Source organism: Falco biarmicus, chromosome 3 (assembly GCF_023638135.1).
Source record: "Falco biarmicus isolate bFalBia1 chromosome 3, bFalBia1.pri, whole genome shotgun sequence".
In the NCBI taxonomy this organism is placed as follows: domain Eukaryota; kingdom Metazoa; phylum Chordata; class Aves; order Falconiformes; family Falconidae; genus Falco; species Falco biarmicus.
The window spans coordinates 98,574,381-98,591,891 of NC_079290.1; the positions used below are offsets into that span (position 1 = coordinate 98,574,381).

At 45.0% G+C, this 17,511-nt stretch overlaps 1 protein-coding gene across 1 annotated transcript; it reads right to left on the bottom strand.

Moving 5' to 3' along the window:
- Positions 1 to 1,045: 1,045 nt before the first annotated feature.
- CD83 (CD83 molecule) lies at positions 1,046 to 15,521 on the bottom strand. Its single transcript, XM_056332618.1, has 5 exons — positions 15,363 to 15,521; positions 15,105 to 15,235; positions 4,866 to 5,082; positions 4,649 to 4,752; positions 1,046 to 2,861 (listed from the first exon to the last, which is right to left on the bottom strand). Exons 1-5 carry the CDS (start codon positions 15,403 to 15,405, stop codon positions 2,703 to 2,705), a joined length of 654 nt encoding a protein of 217 aa, XP_056188593.1. The 5' UTR covers positions 15,406 to 15,521; the 3' UTR covers positions 1,046 to 2,702.
- Positions 15,522 to 17,511: the final 1,990 nt, after the last annotated feature.

Here is a 17,511-nt window from a genome sequence, read left to right on the forward strand (position 1 = left end):
GTGTATCTCATTCTGTAAGATTTTCAGCCAAGACACGATTTTTTATGGTTTTTTTTCCCCTGTTAGTGCTGAAGTCGCTGGAGTATATTAGCATATACCCATCAGCTGCCTAGTTCTCATTCATAATACTTCTAGCTAATATTCATTTTCATCCTACAGTGCCACAAGAGTTTCTTTACATCCTTTACACCCCAGATGCACAGGCACCTTCATCGCTTTAGGACATTGCCTGTTTCTCTCCAGTGCTGTGATTCAACCAAGCGTCTAGGTGTAAGACCTCCTCACTGCTTGCTCCTTCTGAACAGTTTAACGCATTTTGCTGGGCCTGCATCAAATCCCCAGAAACAACCAGCCTGAAACTTCCGAGCCTCAAGTTTGACTCCCAGTAGAGTTGCCTCAGGCCCAATCTTCTGTATCGTAGAGAGTTTTGCTCTGGGAAAAAATAATGGGTATAGTTGCTTACGCAAAGTCCCTTTTTTCATTCTATCTGATCTGCTCCTATTTATACATCTGAAGAAGCCATTTTAAACATTTCAGCCTTTGCTGCTAATTAATTATCACCTCCTTTCAAATGAATTTTCCCTTTCTTCCTCTTGTCTGCTCTCCTAAAAAAAACAATCAATAATAATAAAAAAATAATTATGACTGTCAGGTATTAAGCCTTTCTGACCAAATGGAGAAACTTGTACCCTAGGCCAGTTATTACATATGCACATTCCAGTTTGCATTATTGCCACCTAAACACCCAGGTCACCCGTGACGGTGTGCCTTGTTTAAAAGTAGCTGTGGGTAGGCTGGAACACCCCTGTGTTTTCCCTAATAACTTGCCTGTCAGTAGGAAAGAGGTGTTTTAGAAAGTACTTTGGACAGAAAGTGAAATTTGGAGGAAAATTTAAATGAACTTAGGTCTATAGAAATGCATAAAATTATCCGTTGCTTAATCAATTATATGCACGTACATGCCCTCTCCCTGCAGAAGAGGCTGGATCAGGCATCTACGTTATTTAATGTAATTATGTTGGTTGTAAAAATAAAACACAATTGATACCTAGTATTTCTGGGTTTATTTGTCGTATGCAACACACAGAAACAAATGGTAGGTTACCTCTGAAATTTTGTTTCAAGTATGTTACACACAATTATATGTAAAAATTGATTATAACAAAGAAAATGCAGCATTAATTGACCACGTTCTAAGTAAATTGCACATCCCTTGTAACAATTTTTCTGGTCAGGAATCCCTTGGACTCCAGCAATGCAGACATACACCCTGCTCACAGAAGCAATACTAAGTGATGCACAGTGCTTTCTCCCCATCAGCACTTCACCATTAATTAGTCAAAGGATTACAGAAAGACCATCCTTGTCAACAGCCTGGAATTTCAAACTGCATTAGAAATCCCAATGTTGCAATTTAGTTCTTGGAGGATTTGTTTGTTTGTTTGTTTTTTTAAAAGATTGTGCGTGTCCTTAAGTGCTTGTGAATTCTCATGTTGTGGCTCAAATGCTTGTGTCGTGTTGTAAACACCCACAGTCACTCTAGGCTCCTCTTGCTTCACCTTCTGCACCAGCAGCCTGATAAGGGATGTTCCTTGATTTCAGGTTCCCAAATCTCTCCTGCTTTCTTTGGTCCAGGAGGACAAGTCTTCTCTCCCTTATACTGTGTGCCTGAGTCCAGCTTTCCTCACGTCCTTGTTTCACATATACTAAACACGGTCAGCACCAACAGCAGGCACTCTTATTCCCCCTCTTCCATTCCTGTATCTCACAGCTGACTTAATACATCCCAAAGATACAGAGTTGATTTCTTCCAAGCTATCTTTGATCATCACTCCTGTAACTTGACCGACGTAGGTGTCGCATGCATTTGACTTCATCTTTAATAAACCACAAAATAAGTCATCTTTACATGTCCTTAATATCACGGGCGGCTTCATTCTTGTTTTTGTTGGTTTAAGGTTAACAGTCTTGTTGAAGCTTCCTATGGATTGACCTATCTAGAGATACCTCTGGGAAATGTGTCTCTGTTTCTCTTGCAGAGAAAGAAAGTTCCTCTCGTTTCAGAAAGATTTCCAGAATATTTTCTCCCTTCTTACATTTCAGCCTATCTGCCACTCTGAGATTTAAAAGCAAATATTGATTTGATTCACCCAGGACAAGAGGATGAAGTCACCTCTGCAGCTTACTTGAGCATCACGTGGCAAGCCAGATCCCATTTGCGGTGCAGGAACTCCATCCAGAACCAGGCTCGGAGCAGACAGCCCCCCACACTCACCTTTTCATACAGCAGCACCTGTTGTGTTTACTTGTGAAAGATGAGAGCTATTAGTTCAGTGAAGAGCTTAATCCTTCACACTGCCGTGGCCTCCCTATAACTTGGTCTTTGTATCGCAGGCATGTTCTCCCTCCGAACAAGAGAGCTGCACGGCAAAGTGAAATAAATTTGATGCCAACTTCATAACAGCACGGTAGCACCGTTGTGTAGCTGTGACGGTATTTCTAAGCCGCCTAGCTCCCCAAAATTACTGTAGTGCTTAACAGTCCTTGTCGAGGGCTCATCCTGTGCAGGCAGATCACTGCTACCTGCACTCTCAACCTGCTCTGAAGAGGCTGTACATTATCGTTTATCTCCTCTCTGTACCACCCAGCCATCCAGCTTGTGTCGTGTCTACTGGTCACCCCTTGGTGCCAGCAATGTTAACTTAGACAGAACTTGAAGTAAGCTCATTTTTACAAGTGCTGTTGCTGTTTAAATCCTGGAAAGTTGTCATTTCATGTACATTGATGGGGGTGAGCATGTGTTTCAAATCTGGTCTGTTTTTTTGGTAATTGGGAGACATACTCTCTTTTCTTAGACACGTCTAAAAGAGAAAACAGAAAGGAAAGCTTAAAACTGAGAATTCCTATCAAAGGCAATTTTTTTAAAAGTTTGAAAGTTTTGGGTTTTCTTCTCGCTGACCATAGCTCATTACACTTTTTCCATTTGTTTGTCACTAGAAGCACCCAGCACAGAGAAATGCTGCTGTTTCTTGCTCAGTCATGGAGCTTTATAGGACAAAAGCCTTAAGTCACAAATCAAAATTTCTATGTAATTCAAGCTTTCCTACGAGCAAGCCTTCCATCAGGCTCTTGCAAGTGTGCTCCCACCTGCCTTCAATACAGGCCAGTGCCTGAAATAATTTCATCAAGTTGTCAAAGTAAAGCCCCAGTCCTGCCAACCAGCCTTAAACTTCATGTGTGTGGAGCTTAGTGGAGGCAAGGCAACCTGTAAGAACTTAACAGGCATTTTAAATAATGAAGCTCACTTGTGACATCAGGGCAATATCACATTCTGACAAAAGCTAGGCTGATACCTGAGACTGAATCTAACCTGGGAGTAAGATACACGTAATTCTACCTGAGTGGTTATCTTCACAACACAGCTCTGTTTTTTTTTAACTGCACCACTAAAACTGGGACTTTTTTTTTTTTCCATATGTGAAGGAGAGGTTTCTGTAGAGATCTGAAATTCTTTCAGGACACAGAAGAGACAGATGCCCCTGTTCTGCTCAGAGTGATATCCTTGCTTTCATACTTTCATCCTAACAAATTCCTACAAGATTTATCTTGTCAAACTTTAGTCTGAACAGCACAAATTACTGGCAGGATTGTCAATCTAAAAAAGAGACAGACATAAATTTAATTGCTCCCTGAAGATACATGAAAAGCTACATTTAGCTGCAGCTAATTAGATATTCTCCAATCAACAGTTATGATTCATCTGCTGAGGAGCAAAACAAGAAGGCAAATATGAAAGAGGCAGCAAAAGTTAAATCTGACCTCCCAAAACGCTGGGGTTGGGTTTGTTTTGGTTTTAATTAGAAATGCAGCCCATGTTGCATCGTACCAGTACCCAGGGCTCAGGCTGCCTTCCAGCCAGGAGGCGCAGAGCTCTGCGCCGGGGGGTGACTCCACTGCTACCGCAGGCAAAGCCTGGCTTTGCCTCTGCCAAGTGAGCTTCCCACATGCCTCCTCTCCCCACCTTTCCCAGAACCACCAGCCCTCATTAAGGGTACGGATAATACCCCAAGGAGGTTCTTTACCAAGGATCTTAAACTGTCAGTTTAACAAGAAAGACGGAGCTCTGCAAAAATGCCCGTCTGAAACGGGGTTGTCCCCAATTCACAGGTATGGAAATGGAGTCAAAAAACAGGTAGCCTTGAACTTGTGCATCATGCCATCACACAAAGCGATGCCCTAGGTGGGGAAAGGATCGTGGGGGCTCATGCCCCCACCTCAGGCAAATGCTGTTCCCAAGCACCAGACCAGAAGAGCTGTTGATGTGCCCTTGAACCAAAGACTTAGCTGGCTACTCAGAGTAACTGGAACCATAAACAGGCAATGGGGTGCAGGAAAATAACTGTCTGGTTTGAGTTTATTGGGGTGCAGTGAAATGTTTTATCTCTTTGGAACTCCATCGTGTGTTTCTCAGGCACCTGTTTCCTCTGGCTTTGAAAGTACTGTGTGAGGATTTAAAGGGTTTGATCATAAATTAGCCATGAACACAAATTTCTGACCGGCTGCATTAAGGCGGTGCCAGGAGAGAAAATGAGTGCTGGGGTTTTTGTTGGGTTTGGTTGATTCATTTATGAGAAAGAGAATTACTTACACAGGTAAAAAGGATGAGCAGCAAGTAAAAAATCCCAAGGCAAGTCAGCATGAAAAGCTCGGCTTTGTATTTTTTCAATTTTTCATCTTCTATTCCAGGGCAACCTAAAATGTAAACCAAGGTGTTAAGTTGTTCTGCTGCTTGTAAAACATTTTAAGACTGTTACCTTCATGAAATGCCATGCAGAACTTGGGACAATCAAGAGGCTCTACGGTACCTGTTACTTTTAACGTGACTGTGCCACTCAGGTTGCGTTCTCCGCTCTGTACCCCCAAAGTGCACTTATACGTCCCGCTGTTCTGGCTGGTCGCGTTTTTGATCCTCAGCGAAAAGTAGGTGTCGTTGGAGAGCTCCAGGGACCCCCCAAGTTCTTTTGGATAATGAGATTCCACATCAAGGACTTTCCATGCTATTTCTTCACCATCTCCAGCCATCTGGGAAACACAAACATATTTCTCATCTTCAGCAACACTGTCCCCCTGAGTTTTAGGGGAAAGAGAGTTTTAAAGCCAGCTTATGGCTGATAATGCAGAGGCTGAAGGGGGGTTGGAGGGGAACGGGACCTCAAAAGCATCTAATACGTTCACACTCGCGATCAAAAAGTAGATGCTTTTTTGCTTAAATAGACCGTGTGTTTAGAACTAGGTACTATAGAGCTACTCCGTAAGAGCTTCTAAATCTGCCCCACCTGGACGCAACCCTGGTAGAGATGTAACACAATAAAGGGCAGCGGCAGTTTGCTCTCAGAGTGCCTCTGCAGAGGCCCCAGAAGAGTTCGAGCAGTGGCCCGTGGGGATGGAGCTGAGTCAGCCCTACCCCGCCACTGAGCACTGGCTCTGGAGACCAGAGGTGGCCAGGAGAGCGTGGCAGCAGGCAGGTGGGCTCCAGCGCCGCCCCCGCTCGCCCTGCCAGCACGCTTTCTGCCATGCGGCGCTGGGAACCCCACCAGCCTCTCTTGGCAGGCACGCCACGGCACGCCAGCTCTGCCAGCACTGGTTGGCACCCTCCCAGCCACCCTGCAGCCCAGGGCTCCCTGTGGGAATGCAGCCCTGGAAACTGCACCTCCCCGTGCCAGTTTCCATGCAGCTGACCCTTGAAACCACAGTGCTTCTCTGGAGGAATGGGGGTTCCCCCCCTCTGCCTCCCTTCCCCTCTTTATTGGAACCAAAGAACAAAAAATTGCTTCGACTCCTTCAGATTCGCTTGCGTGAAGGTCACAAGCAGGTTCTGGTGCACTTGGGGAGCGTTTCTGTGTTGAATTTCTTAATTGTAACCAGAAGAGCGACATTCCTTGGCATTGCTGAGAGTCTGTTGGAGGAATGAAGTGTATTCCCAGAACAGTTTGTACTGCAGGGCAATAGGATGCACTGAAAATGACAGTTGGCTGGGAACCGCAAAGAAGAGAGAAATCACTAACTTGATTTGAAAGATGGGAGAAGGGTTTGAATTAGCCCATGTCCATTCTTATTCATCGATGTTGCTCCCTGGGATTCGAGGCAGCGTGCCCTCCGTGAAGGTTTCCCGGGTAATGAATTCAGGCTTTCTGTGGACCAGCAGAGCCAGAGCCAGCTCGTACAGTCCAAGGCTCAGCTTTTCAGCCAAACCTATAACTAACATAAGCCAAGGCTTTTTTATTATTATTATTTTATTTTAATAGACACATTTTTGGGTTGCATGTCGGCGCTTACTTTCTATCAGTGTCGCTACTGCACCAGGGTATAACAGTTATGCTGTAAGTTATTAAAATTAACACAGTTTTCTCATACTGAGGCTGGGAGTATCTGGTTTCCCCTTCACGTGTTTGCATGAGGAAAGCGTACTCAGAACTCTGCGCAGAAACACGGGCCTGATGCTCCGTTATACTTTTACAGCCCTAAAATGGTGTAAAATGAGCTGCAAGTTGGGGAACTTTTCAGGAACTGGGGAATCAAACTAAAGCACAAGATTTTCATAACTGTAAAGATCCTTTCTCAGAAAAGGGGTTTTTTTAGTGCACCATCTGAAACACGGAGCAGTAATTCCCTGGGGCTTTCCACACTTTACCCAGCAAGTGGGAAGAAACTACCTTCTTCCTCTTAATCCCCCAGTAAATTTACCCCAGCTTCTTGCTTATTTTGCTCAGCCCCGAGCAGCGATGAGACAAGCGGTATCGACGGTGGTTTTCAGGCTGTGGGGACTTCACTGTGCCACAGGGATTGAGGTATTTTCAGGCTCTGCACATAGAGATGCAGCCAGAGGAATTCCAATACCCAGGCTGAGCTCAGCTCTCGTTACATGTGGGTCAATAGCAGTTAAGTGGATAGAGCTGACCTCCCTCAGATCTAATTTTTGCCACTCTCCCTTCCCTTACCACCCCCTTCCTCACTGAAATTTAAAACTGTCTGCAGGGCAATAAAGAGAACCAGCCTGGCTGCCCTTTGCATTGGCCTAAAATAAAGATAGGATATCTGAGCTACACACAGAATATCAGTTTTGCTCTTTTTTTTTTTTTTTCTTAATTCACTGGTAGCATAAATAATTGCTGTCTTGGGTGGCAAACGGTGCTGTGATTCTCGTGGCTGCAACCTGGGAATCAGAAAACACTTTGATCTTTCTGCGTGCAGTTGTAATCACCACTGCCAGGATAAGGGAGAACTCAACTAAGCCCGTGCATCCTATGCCTGACCATGTGCTTATTCGCAGTGAAATTTTTGGTAAATTATTTAACTTCCCTGATTTATAGGGACACTGAGGGATAGGATTGATTATTGCAACCAACGTTTTCCAGGGTTCTCAGCCGCTGTCACAAGCACAGTGACGGTGACCCTGAAGACAATCAAGTCAGAACTGTGCCTTACGCAGACCTGCTCTGTGCAAGGCAAAACAGTGTCCACAAAGCTGTGCTAACAACATGCCTTTCCCCAAAATAGAAGAAAAAGTGACGTTGTGACCTAACCTGGCTCCCTCACTTGTCAAGAAACTAGTTGCAATCTGGATGGGGTCACAAACCTTTGCATTTGGGGAGGAGGAGGAGGAACGGTTCACACGTGTGGGTTTAATTCAGGGTCTGCATGCCTCTTTCTGCATTAAATCTCCCCTTTACTGAAGAGCAAAGGCAGGCAAGGCAGTCGGAGGTGGTGCTGGTGTGCCCAGCAGCCTCCTTACATTTTTTAGGCTACAGGGACATCTGGTGGCATTTTTCCAGCCTCTACACACAGCACATCCATCCCTCAGAGGTCATAGCAACCCCTTCTCTGATGCCTGAACCAGCGCTTTTTCCACTGCAATCTTATCTCCTATTATCTTACCAAAAAACCATCAACCCCTCCCTTTTTAAATTCTCTAAGTAGGGAGGAAACATCTGAGCCAATTTGCAGAGTGTGTCCCCATATCCCAGCGGTGTAGAAGGAAGTCCATGAGATGTTCGGTAAGGTCATCGCTCTGCCTCTTGCTCTATTCAAGCTAACCTCTTTTCCCCCAAAACCTAATTAAAATCATGGAAATGCCACTTTGTTTGCCACCTCCTGTGAATTACTTGGCAGACTCTCACTAGACAGATCATTTTGCAGCTCAAGCTCCTATGGTAATCCAGCACTAATTCATGCCAAGTGTCCTCCAGGTGATACCACAGCCCAAGGTAAATGCTAGGGGTTTTACCTAATTAGTTCCACACAAGCTTAGAGGGATGGAAGCAAGCGCTGTTGGTGGCAGCAATCCACTTGTGTAGGGACCATCCTCTTCTTTAATCTGCGATAAAATGTTTTCCTCCTGCATTTTGGTTGCATTTCGTTTCCCTTCCACCTCACTGGCGAGCAAGCTGCAGCACCGGCTCCCCTGCTCCCCACCTCCGAAGGGAGGAGAGGAGGGGGCTGGGCTCCTCCTGCTCCCATGTTTGCTGTTAATGGCTTTACCAAAGTTCAAAAGGCAAATCATGACTCGCGTGGGGACCGGTTGAAATGCTACTGAATCTATTTGCATAAAAAGGGTCTCTTTGCCAGGCTGGCTGCTGGGGGTTACTGAAGCAAGAATTTTGTTGGGAAATTGGAGACCTGCAGGCTGGCAGCATCATTCTGCCTATCTGCATAAATAAAAGTACCCATTAAGAAAATTAAACAACAAAAGATATGTGAGTTTATGTTTATTGTCACATATACATTGGCCAACGGCAATGTCTGTGACAGGTGTTTTCCAGAAATCAGCTGCGGGCCGAAGTCTGTTGTTTTCCATCACCTCCATGGATTGAGAGGAAATGCTGGCCCCAGGGGCCAACACTGTCCAACACCTTCATCAACGGCCTGGCCACTGGGATAGAGGACAAGCTCAGCAAGTTTGCAGATGATAGGAAGCTGGGAGGACTGGCTGATACACCAGAGGGTCATGCTGCCATCCAGAGGGACCTCAGCAGGCTGGGGACGTGGGCTGGGAGGAACCTCACGATGTTCAGCAAATGGATGGTGCCAGGTCCTGCCCCTGGCAAGGAATAACCCCAGGCACCAGGACAGGCTGGGGCCAACCTGCTGTTGTCCTGGGGGACACCAAGTGGACCCCCACCAAGTGGACCCCGAGCCAGTGATGAGCCCCTGTGGCAAAGGCAGCTGCTGTCTCCAGCAGATGGAGGGAGGTGACTGTCCCCTCTGCTCAGTCCTGGTGAGACACACCTGGAGTGCTGGGTCCAGTGCTGGGCTCCCCAGTATGAGAGAGACACAGGCGTACTGGAGAGTCCAGCAAAAGGCTACAGAGGTGATTAATGACTTGGGGCATCTGGCATATGAGGAGAGGCTGGGAGAGCCGGGGCTCTTCAGCCTGGAGGAGACCAGGCTTGGGGGCATCTTGTCAATATGTACCTGATTGCCAGGGGGATAAAGCAGCTGGAGCCAGAGTCTTCTCAGCAGCCTCCAGAGACAAGAGGCAAGGGGCACAAACTGAAACTCAGGAAATTCCATTTAAACATAAGAAAACCCGTTGTTACTGTGGGGGTGGCTGAACACTGGAATGGGCTGCCCAGAAAGGGTGGGGAGTCTCCAGGGAAAATCTCCCTCGAGATATTCAAACCTGACTGGACGCAGCTCTGAGCCACCAGCTCTAGTTGCCTTATTTTAGTGAGTTTAATTGAAAGTTATCCTAGTTCCCGAAAGCTTGGAAACACTTGGTCTAAAGAGGTTGCGATTTTCCCACATGCATTTCTGCAGTCAATGGACTGATTCCTGTTAAGTTTCTCCTAGCCTGGAGCTTTTGGGTAAGAATAGTGGTGGTGATAGAGTGGATATTAAAATGGTAGTTTTGATTGAACAGATAGCTTTGATTGAAAATACTGCTGAGCTGATTTCTGTTCTCTGCCTGGATGAGTTACAAGAAATAGGTAGAATAATTAGTCCTCCAGAATTTAACTGCTCTTCAGCAAATATTTGTTTTTCAGAGAACTAAAAACAAGGTGGGAGAAGGGGGATGAACACTTTTCTCAGTCCAACTGGTTGGGTTTTAGCTGCAGTCTTGAAAACTGCTACAGCATTACATGCTAGTGCTACTACACAGAGGCAGTTCACCTATGCTGTAGTACTTACGCCCAACTAATCAATTAAAACTTAATTTTATCATGTACATGTGAAAGCAGGCAGTTGTTAACTCATGTTTTCTACTCTCATTAAATACCTTTTCTCATCAAACTTTTCCAGACTAAGGTGGTACATTGGCTCCCAGGTAAATCAAAGTGCCAATATAATCCACTTCTCCCATAAAAGCAAATTTTTATTTCAAACATAACGGTTCAGGTCCAAACCTGATGTCAGTTTAAAGGTGGAATGTATTAGCATTAATTTATTTTCTTCTGAGGGTGGGATGATTGTAAAAATTGTTTTGTTTCAAATTATACCAGGAATAATGGCCAAGTTGAAATTTCGGACTGCTAAAGAGATCTAAAAGCTATACAAGGCCAGAAGGAATTTATTTTCTGAAGCAAAATATCTAGAAATCTGGCATTGCCCAATAGCCAACATATAATGGATCACAATTGAGCTGAAACCGCTTAATAGGTGTATTTTTCAGCATAAAAGCACTTTCACATTTGATTAGTGCTGAAAGTACATCCATATGGTTCCTATACAGTATCATGTAGAGATACCAATGTTAAATTTGAAAAAAAAAAACCCAGACATAAATTGTGGACACATGTGAATGTTTTCTGTGCTTGAGGGGGGGGAGGGACCAGAGGAAAAGGAAAACTAAAATCCAACCCCACAACAACAGCAAAGGAACTGCAACTGCATGTGACACATGAGTCAGCTGGAAAAGCCCCGACTCGGTCACACAGCCTCTTTATTGTTTTGGCTGTTTGGGTTTTTTAGCTAAGGGCATCCGACGCTAACTCCTGTCAACCAAAAGAACTGTTTTGGTTATGAAATAATTTCCACTGCTCCCTTCCTCTCTAAATCACCAGTGTGTGGGAGCTACTTGGAGCTGAATAGATGTCTGAGGACCGTTTGACTGCATTTCTCTGGGTGTGTTAGAAATCAGACTGAAGAAATTAGCAGCTATTTACTTATGCTAATAGATAACAGCTATGCGTGTTTAGCAAAAGCCATTTCCTTTGAAGGAAGGTGCAATTAATATTAAATGTCTAGAACATTTATTCTTACTTAGCAATATGACTTCCCCCTTTAATTCTGCCACAATTTTATATTTTGCAGGGAAGTGTTATAAAGTTAACAGACTTCTCTGCACTGAAGTACAGCCTTCTCTCCTCTTCCTCAAGATTTGTTTTAGATTAAGACTTTTCTGGCTATCACATGAACAAAATAGTGAAATATCCACCGGGACTTCATTTGTGTGTGTTTAAACTAGGTTTTCAAACTGGATATAAAGTGAAAATTATGAGGGTTTATGAAGTGGTTCTCCTTTTCCATGTACTACACAAAGAGAAATTGTTCGGTTTTCAACAGCCCTACAAGGCAGAAAGGTAAGTGAAGTTTCGTTGCCCAGATTCTTGTTTCATAGGTGGGCCGTGGAGATGCAAACCAGGATTGCCATACACAATCCCCAGCGCCTGGGTGCTTATACAAAAATGCCCCAGTTATTTTTTCTTTTTTTTTTTTTTTTCTTTTCAGACTTCTCAGCTGGTAAACTTCCACACTGCTCATATATGCTTTTATGGCACGTAGGCTCCCCAGCACTCCTAAAAATGAGCCATACTTGAATGGTATCATCATTACGAACTTTCTTAATTTTTCATGGCCACATGAAACAGAATGAAAAGCTGCACCAGGCTGGGAGAGGACTTGGTGCTCTACCTTCTACCAACTTGAAGTATTTCTAAGTAAAAACCATTTTGTCTGAGCTGCCTGACTGTGGTCTTGATTCTGCACAGAACTACTTACACGTGGGACCTCATGCATGAGAATAATCTAATTAGCTCCAAGGATACTGGGCGCACAACAAGTTCAAAGCATGCATGCCTCTTTGCAGTACGAGGCATTAGCAGAAGTGAAGGAACTGTTGAATGCAATCCTTCTTTTTTACATCCCGTTGGATTTTGACACCACAATACTAACTCCTTTCAACAATCATTTCTCCATACAGAACCAAAAAAGCAAGTACTTTTAAATAGTATCTTTTTTTTTTTTTTTTTTTTAAAGCAGATCGTAACAAACTATTTAAAAGCGCCACTTAATTAGTTGGAGTGTGCGGACATGCCAGTGGAAAGGAGAGGTTTGTTTGCCAAGTGTCCCCCCTGCACGAGCAGCTGCACGTGCAGCACCGTAACGTCATCGCCACCATTTTTTTAAAGCAGCAGAAGCAAAGGTTAATTGCTTGCATTTACTGCATGGTTCAAAGTTACCTCATACAAAAGATTTAGCCTAACAGCTGCTTGAACTTTACAGTCTGAAATTTCATACCGTTTGTTGGAATTACCTTTTAATTAGCCCTTTGGGGGTATGCGTGGTGTTTATTGATTAATCCTTCAGTAGTTGTTTTTTAAATAACAGATTAGTTCTTTGTGTTGGGTAGCCCAGTCATGCTCTGCCATTCCTTCACCCTCCTTTTGCAGTGTCGGGTGGGGACAGCAGCGGAGAGGAGAGCTTCAAGCCACTGCCTATTTAGCTAGCCCCAAAATTAGAAGAAGTATCGCTTCTTCAGCACAAAATACTGACCCTAAATTACTTTTTCCTGCCGAGAGTCAGATTTTTTTAGCTTTGGCACTGTGCTTTTACTAGTATGGCTGTGACTGTGGCTTGGGCTAGCATCACCAAGAGTGTCATTAACTGCCTGTCCCCACTTCCCACCTCCCTGCTGGGATGAGTAACTGGAAGACTGTGGTACCATGATTAGTGCCATCAGCCCTCGAGGATGGTAGGTAGCTAGGTTTTGTTACTTCTTGTAGTTTCGGCAGTGCCGGCAGAGGAAAAAAGCATGAGGTCCTGTCGTGCTGAGCACTGGCAAAACAGTCTGTGCCTGAGCCAAATGTATGAAGCTGGAAGAGCGAGGAGCCCGTGGAGGGAGAGGAGGTTGGTGGGACAGGGCAGGGGACTTGCAGTGGCAGTCTGGACTGTAACAGCTGACTGCTGCAAAGGGAAGTAGCACTGGCAAGGGATGCCAAGGAAGGGTCACACACAAAAGGCATCATCTGATATCACCCTCCCCTGCATGGGCAGTTGTTTTATGCCCCGGGGGATCTGTAAAGAGCTACAAGACAACACAGAATTAGGTCTACAGGGTTTCCTTACACTCTTTCATCAGGGCAATGGCTTTTGGCTCCCATTTGCTGCCCTACACTTCAGCCTGCTGAAACTGTTTTCATTTTTTGACTTCCAATGCTAGTTTAGGGGAGAATTTTCAGGGATCTAGTCAACCTCCCTATTTATTTGTCCCCCACCTCTTATCACTGCTGCTCAACTCCTCCAGAGCCCACCAGGCAGCACGCTTTGCCTCCACTGAGCTCCCTGCCCTGCCCAGACTCTGTGGAAACATGGGGCCTTAAATAATCAGCATGTATCTGTATGGAAAATACATGTCCTTATCCAACTTTTGAAGCAGAAAGTAAAAAAGTATAAGTTGACGCCTACCCCAGCTCCCAAAGTAATGTTCAACCAAATGCATTATTCCCTCCTCTCTGTCTCCCACCCAAGCTTAGTTAAGCATTTTGGAACAAGAAGGAGACTATAGGTGCACATGCTGATGGGCTGGTAGCCAGATGTTTGAAACAGCTCTTTCAGAATTAGGTACCTTTGGGTTGCAGTTGTCGTTTAGTCAGTAGGCAGATGCTCTTTGTAGTACCAGCACTGAAACTCAGATGCATTGCAAGTTTCAACCACAGAAGCCCTATCTAATAACACTGTTTGTTGGTTTACCATAGGGAATAATTTTAAAACTACCTGACCAAACTGCTGAGGAAGCCAAGGCTGTGGCTATATGTTCTGGCAGAGATAAATTAACAGTTTCCACCCATAGAAAGCAACATTTTTTTTCCCTTCCACTGCTTTCCCATCACATGGGAAAGTAATTCAACTCTGTAACCCACAAAATCTTTATTCACAGATTGATTTTTCCACTATTACAACAAGCAACAGAGAGTTGACTTTAACATGCGACCAGAGGACCACCAGAACTGACCCATGGTAAGTGGCAGGAGTGCATCACTGGGAGTGGGGAATGCAGGGAAACAAAACCATCTTTTTTTCCCTGTTACCTTGGCTCACACCATAAGCTGAAACTACGCACTGAGATGCAAATACACAGTGCCATACCGCAAGTCAACAGCCACTTCTTCAACCACTGGGCAGCTCTGCCTCTTTCTATGAGAAGTTTTGAGAAGGACTTCTCTGCTCATTAGCTGATTGAACCTTGTAGCCCCCCCTGCAAACAGGTGGTCAGCAGGGCTTTCCTGCTTTGGAAATGGGAATTATGAATCAGGACAGTCAAGATGGGACTTTTGCTTCGTGACTGCAAAGAGATAAATCAGAATTTCTAGCTCTCCATCTGACTTCTGCATACCCTGCCTTTATGCCCACCCTCACTAGCCAAATCTCCATAAAGAATAGCAAGCAGTTGTTTAGTTCCTCTATTTCAAAGAAAAATCAGCTCCTGTTTGGGGGGAGATTAACTAAGGGACAACGTCATTGATGTTGGAAGTTTTAAACACCATTTTTTGCTCTGAAGAAAAATCCTGGTAAGACACCTCTTTGGAGTAGTATTTGGCAGGCTGCACACGGGGCATCGCCTGAATTCTAATCCCTGGCAGCCAGCAACTGTTAGATAGAAAAGCAGGCCAAGAGCAATTCAGAGATCATGCTCAAATACTCTGTCTACAATGACATGGAAAACACCCATTCCCTGTGACCAGCTCAGATGCTTTCATTGCTGCCTTATCTCTGCTGCCCTGGCAGGAGGATGCCTCTTCATAAAATAACCCATTTTGTACAAGACAAGCCAGGATCAGGTAGGAAAGCAAAGCAGACTGCTCAAGTAACTTGGGCTTTTTTCTTACTTTATACCAAGACACTGTCTGGTAGGTGATTGAGGAGTCCTGAAGAACTTTACAGGGCAGCAGCACTTCTTCAGCACATCTCACAGCAATGTCTGGGATCGCCACGGAAGCCCCACGGATCAAGCACCTAACTGCAAAGCACAGGTACACATCACCTTTAAAAGAGATTGCTTAGGTAATCCTTCCTGTCTTCCCAAAACATAGCCCCACAAATAAATGTGAAAGACCAGAAGGAAAAATGCAAGGCTCCCCACTTACCATTGCACAGGACGATGAGCAGAGCGTAGACTCCCCAAGACATGGCTCTTACTGCTTCAGATCACAGAGCAGCAACAGGGTGCCTCTTTGCAGGCTGGACACTGAGAGCAGAGTGAAACTGCTACTGCTTCTAGAGTGCTATTTCTGGAGGCAGGCTGGGGAATCCCCCCAGATGGCTTATCTTGAAGTTCCCTGTCACAGGGAAAATCCCTACGTGTAGGAGCCAGTGCTCCTCCCATCAGATCTGTTCGGTCACTCCCATCTCTGCAACTGCCTTCACTGGTAGGACAACACCTCTCCTTTTTAATTCTTTTATTTTCCCCCCTCTGTGTTGATCTGAGCAGAAATCAGATTTTTCATGGGGCACTTGTGGGTCAGTGTGAAGGACATAAAAGAGCCTCTCTTGAGTGACAAAATAACAGGGCAAAGGGTTTGCCAGCCTCCCAAAATCCCCTCTCAACCTTCTCTCTGCAGCTCTAACCAAACAGTGTCTACGCAAGCTTGGCCACATGAAGCGATGTTTCTGAAACCACATTTAAGCCCTCAAGTCATGACAGCACGAGGACACTGTGACTTGGGTCTAAGGGCTAAGCAGGAATTTACAGCATGGCTGAGCAATATAAACTATATTTCTGTAGTGTTACATGTGTAACTCCCCATATAGGCACTCAAGCAGCATCTCAGTGTATTTTATCATTTTCAAGACAAGCAGGAGCAGTTGGAGTGACATAAATCTACCAATTTATATGCTGGAAAATTTCCTCATTAAAAAAAAAGATCAAGGCAGCTCTCAGAAGAGGAATCATTTGGACATCCCCTCTAGATATCTGAAAAAAAGAGAAAAAAAAAAGAAAAAAAAAGTACTTTCCTTGTGATCTGTAAGAGCTGTTCCCCCTGGAGAATTTCTGAGGAAGTCTGAGGTTGATCACAGAGGCATTTACAAATCACGAAACTCTGAAAGTTGCTGACATGTTATTTTTGGGAAACTGTTGTGGCTGCTGTCTTTAGGCTACTGAGATCATGATAGAGAGAAGACATTTAGGAGGGGGTTTTTGAATTTTGATGGGTGAAGAGTGCTATGGTCAGTCCCTTCAGGAAACCAGGTTCCTGGAAACCACATCAGGCTGGGCACCCTACAGCCAAGTCACCTCTAGAAAGCTTTGTGAGAAGTCCATTTGACAAGTCCTTGGCATGCAAAAGTCCAACTCAGACGGATAAACACCATGGGTGGGTAACGCTTTTGGAAACTCCAAGCTGTTCTGTGAGGGAAGTCAGACAGCAATTTCGCCAGGGGCCTGGCTGTTGAAATAGCCTACTTATTTTTAAAGCTTTTTGCTTCTACCTTCATTGACAGGTATGGTAAATATAACAGGCTCTAAGCTTTATTTTTCTCTCTGTGTTTTCCAGTTTCAAGGGCCTCAATCCATTACTTAGAAGGTACAAGTAAAATGTAAATCCCAGAGGATCTCTCCAGAGAGAGAGAAAATCCTGAACTCTCACTTCATTCTCCGGTGTGAAATAATGGAGTCCTTGAGAAGACAGAAGCGAGGGGGGGTGCTGAAGGAAATCTTGGAGAGAAGAGGGCTCCAGTTAATATATTTCACATCTGTTCTTCACTACAATGATGGCTTTCCTGCCCCCGTGAGTCACTCACACATCAAGCCCACCTCCAAGCAGGACACTCGGCTGTCACCCAAGTGCCTCTTGCTGCGAGTCCTGCAGAGCTGCGTATTTACCCTTCATAAACCAGCCAAGAGGCAAAGGCCTTCCCTCCCTCCCTTTTCACCGCAGGGAAGCCCTCAGTGGGCAAACCACAGTAAGCTCCTGCCCCTGCTGTGGGTCAGCCCACAAACTTTCCCCAAACAGCCCCACCAGATGTTGCCGGGAGGGCTGCGGCATGCCTGGGGCTGCGGCCATGAGCCTGCCCACACAGGCGTGCACGGGAGGTGAGCATGAACGGTCAGGCTCCAGTTTGAGCTGGGAAACGTACATGCCACACACTCTTGCCAAAGGGATGTTAAACACCATTTTTCCTCGGTTAGTTAAAACACAGGAGTTGGGACTCTTACAAACACACGGCTTTCCCTCTAGGACAGGCATAGCTTCAAGCAAAACAGCCCTTTTCCTCCAGAAGTATTTGCAAGCTCAG